Raw genomic sequence first — 4,176 nt, 5'->3', positions numbered from 1 at the left:
TGGTGAGATTTAATTTTTGTTTATTAATTTGTTTTAATTTGTTGGGGGAGAGAGGAGTAGTTACTCCATATTCCAGAAAAACATTTTTTGAAGATTTAGAAATAATTTAGTTAGATTTGAAATCTTCGCCCAGACCAGTTTGGCTCGGTGGATAGAGTGTCGGCCTGTGGACTCAAGGGTCCCAGGTTCGATTCCGGTCAAGGGCATGTACCTTGGTTGCAGGCACATCCCCAGTAGGGGGTGTGCGGGAAGCAGCTGATCCATGTTTCTCTCTCATTGATGTTTCTGACTCTCTATTCCTCTCCCTTCCTCTCTGTAAAAAATCAAAAAAATATTAAAAAAAAAAAAGAAATCTTCATGAAGCTTGAAAATTAAGTATTCAATAGTGTTTAGGAATTTAGATCAAGAGCTTCAAAACCAAAATTCTTTTTATTTTATTTTATTTTTTTCATCATCATTTATCTCCTCTGTGCCCTCTTCCACCTCTCCCACCCCCTCCCCCACAATCACCATCACCACACTGGTGTCCATGTCCATGAGGTCTCTCTCTCTCTCTCTCTCTCTCTCTCTCTCTCTCTCTCTCCCTCCTTCTCCCTCTCCCTTAGTCCCTCCATCGCCTCTGCCCCTGCCACCAGATCTGTCTGCCTATTTTATGAGTCTGTCCCTATTGTGCTTGGTAGTTGTTTGTTCATTCAGAACCAAAATTTGTAAAATCAAAATCTTTATGGTTATTACGACTTTGGTGTCATTACAGTTGGTATTTGCACATTTGTCATCATGAGCAAAACCTCACCAAAACAGCTTGTTTCATTGCCCTTCTCTGTCAGACTGACCCTGGCATGAAAGGGGAAGAGGATGGACCATGTCTAAGCCAATGTGTTGTTGATCTGCTCCCTGTTTCTTTTCAGGGGCCTTGGGCAAAGCACCTAGTAAAGTGACTGATGCCCTTCCAGAGCCTGAACCTCCAGGAGCCACGGCCGCCTCAGAGGAGGAGGAGGAGGAGGAGGAGGTGCTGGAGGCCATGCAGTCGAGGCTGGCCACACTCCGCAGCTAGGGCCACCCAGCTGTGCCCGAAGCTCTTCATGGACCGCCCGCCAGGTGTGCGCACACTCCGCTGAACGGCCGCTATTTATGTATCTCTTGCACTACACCTCTGTGAGGAAGCTTTGCATTCTGGAGAAGGTTTTCTTCACTCTCTGCAGAGGTTTTGGGGTCTCAAAGGATTGTTCTGGGGACGTGCTGTAATAAATGCATCATTTACAGGAGTAGAAACGGAAGAATCCTTTCGGAGGGAGGGCAAAGAATTTGGTCTCCTCGCAAAACACTTCTGAGAATAGAGTTCATTGCCTGATGTTGAGGACTCTGTACATTTTTTTGTCTGTAAAACACTATATGAATGGATTTTAATAAATGTCTGCTTTAACACTTGGTCTCCTTTTAGGTTGTCATGTGCAATGAACTTTCCAGGTGTTTGCTCTTCCAAATTATTTCATAATGGAAGTAATTTGGAAAGAGAGCATAAGACTTGGAAGCTCAGGAGAAGGGCTTCTCCCCTGTAGATGCTTCTCCCCAGCCTTCACAGACGTAGCGTGGGAGCCACTGTGCGCTTTTTGCCATCTGTTTAACTAAAAAGATGCTTGGAGATTATGGCCCTTTGTCCTGTTTCAATGGCTGTTTTAACGTCCTGAAGGGTATGTACAGGGAGGGTAGGTGGGCTTTTCTTCCCTTCCTTCCCATTGCAAGTTGTATCCAGAGCAGAGAGCTATGAGATTAGGACCTTTTCGGATTGCCTGTCCCTGCTTTGAGCTGATTGTCTTGGGTGCATGGGATATGGATCTACCCATAAGTGCTTTCTCTAAGCCAGGGCTGACCAGGGAGAGGCATGGTGTGGCCATGCATTATAATCAACTCTCACACATCTGAAATATTCCTGTGTTACATTTATAAATAATTCAGGAGCAATTTATATTTGTGTTTGACAGTTTATAAAGCTCTTCGTTTGACACGTGATCTCACTCAGTCTTCACAAATAAGAAAAAGAGCTCACCTTGCACAGGATGCAACCCAGATCCCTGTGGTCCAAGTCCTATGTATAGTAAACCAGACAGGAAGAAACCCAACCACTCATCACAGGTTGGTTTTTGTAGATTGTATAGAGAAATCCTGAAGTTTCAGATGTCGCTGCAATGAGGCCGTAGTCTCGTCATGCAAAACGGAAATGTTGAGTCCAGGGACCGTCCTATTACTCTTGATTTTATCTTCAGGATCCACTTTGTTTTTTAAGTAAACATTTTTTAGAGCAGTTTCAGGTTCATATCACAATGACTGGGAAATACAGCATTCCCATATACCTCCTGCCCCAACCCATGCACAGACTTCCCACTTTGTGTATTCACATCCCACACCACAGAAGTACATTTGTTACATTAGTAATGGCTTTTTGCCATTACTAATATGCATGTAAGTTTTCTTTATGTCTTTTGATGGCTTGGTAGGTCATTTCTTTTTATTGCTGAATTTCCATTGTTTGGATGTATCACACTATCCATTCATCTACTGAAGGACATCTTGGTTGCTTTCAAGTTTTGGCAATTATGAATAAAGCTGTAAATGTCCATGTGCAGGTTTTGGTGTGGGTATATGTTTCAACTCATTTGGGTAAATACCAAGGAGCACAACTTCTGGATCACATGGTAAGAGTATGTTTAGTTTTATAAGAAACTGCCAAACTGTCTTCCAAAGTGGCTGTACCATTTTGCATTCCTACCAACAATGTACGAGAGTTCCTGTTGCTCTACATTCTTACCAGCTTTGGTGGTGGTGGTGTTTTGGATTTTGACCGTTCTAACAACTGTGTAGTGGTCTCTCACTTTTAATTTGCAATTGTCTAATGACATGATGTTGAATATCTTTTCATGTGTGTTTTTTTTTTTTGCCATCTGCAGATCTTCTTTGAAGAGGAGTCTGTTTAGATCTTTTACTCATTTTTCTTTCTTTTATTTTTCTCCATAACCATTTATTCCCCCTATAACCTCTTCCACCTTCACCCCTCCTTTTACCACCCCCCCCACAATTACCACACTGTTGTCCATGTCCATGAATTCTTTCTCCCTCTCTTTTTTTTCTTTTTTGCTCAAACCCTCTGCCCATTTTTTAATTGGGTTGTTCGTTTCCTTATTATTGAGTTTTAAGAGTTCTTTGTGTACTTGGGGTAATAGTTCTTTATCACATGTGTGTTTTGCCAATATTTTCTCCCAATCTCTGGCTTCTCATCTGATTCTCTTCACATTGTCTTTCACAGAGCAGAAGTTCTTCATTTTACTGAAGTCCAACTTAGCAATTATTTGTTTCATGATTGTGCCTTTGGTATTGGATTGTAAAAGTCCTCACCATACCCAGGGTCGCCTACATTTTCTCCTATGTTATATTCTAGGAGTTTTATAGTTTTGTATTTTACATTTAGGTCTGTGATCCATTTTGGTTTAATTCTTGCGAATAATTTAAGGTCTTTGTCTAGATTTTCATTTTTGCACATGGACATCCAGTTGTTCCAGTACCATTTGTTGAAAAGACTGTCTGTGCTGCATTTTATTATCCTTGCTCCTTTGTCAAAGACCAGTTTACTATATTTATGTGGGCCATTAAGGGCTCTCTTTTGCTTCATTGATGTATTTGCCTATTCTTTTACCAATGCCACACTGTGTTTTTACTTTCCACTCTGTTGATTCATGTAACTTTACAGTAAATGTTGAAGTCAGATCAAGTGCTCCAGCTGTTTTTCCCCCTCAGTATTGTGTCAGGTATTCTGTCTTTTACCTCTTCAAACAAACAGTAGAATTGATTTGTCAACATCCACAAATTTACTTGCTGGGATTGGGATTGGGATTGCATTTAAGTCCATAAATCAAATTGAGAAGCACTAACTTGTTGACAGGATATTGTTTTATGATTGCATTTTTCTGGCTAGTTTACTCACAGCATGATATTGGAATTAAATGTTCATAACCCCTGGGCATTTTGGATCTTATGTGGATAGTCAGAATTTATCCAGGTGGGTGGATGGACAGTCAGAATAAATAATAACCACTGTTCCAGCCATTCAAGTAAAAGGGTCTAAATGTAGGGCTTGTTTTAATTGTTTAAAGGGGTTCTGTGTTCTTCATTCCTGCTTTGAGG

The 4,176-nt window shown here is 41.0% G+C and overlaps 1 protein-coding gene across 2 annotated transcripts in view; it reads left to right on the top strand.

Moving 5' to 3' along the window:
* Nucleotides 1-1,428, top strand: part of CHMP3 (charged multivesicular body protein 3) — a 39,425-nt gene extending 37,997 nt beyond the window's left edge. For both annotated transcript variants that reach the window (XM_014530178.1, XM_014530188.1), the window contains one exon: nucleotides 909-1,428. In XM_014530178.1, the coding sequence (XP_014385664.1) occupies nucleotides 909-1,054 (146 nt within the window). In that variant the 3' untranslated portion in view covers nucleotides 1,055-1,428. The remainder of the gene's footprint in view (nucleotides 1-908) is intronic.
* The last annotated feature ends 2,748 nt before the right edge of the window (nucleotides 1,429-4,176 follow it).

This window comes from Myotis brandtii, unplaced genomic scaffold, assembly GCF_000412655.1.
Source record: "Myotis brandtii unplaced genomic scaffold, ASM41265v1 scaffold1172, whole genome shotgun sequence".
Classification (NCBI taxonomy): domain Eukaryota; kingdom Metazoa; phylum Chordata; class Mammalia; order Chiroptera; family Vespertilionidae; genus Myotis; species Myotis brandtii.
The sequence above is the reverse complement of the archived record's forward strand: the minus strand, read 5'-3'. Positions and strand labels throughout refer to the sequence as shown.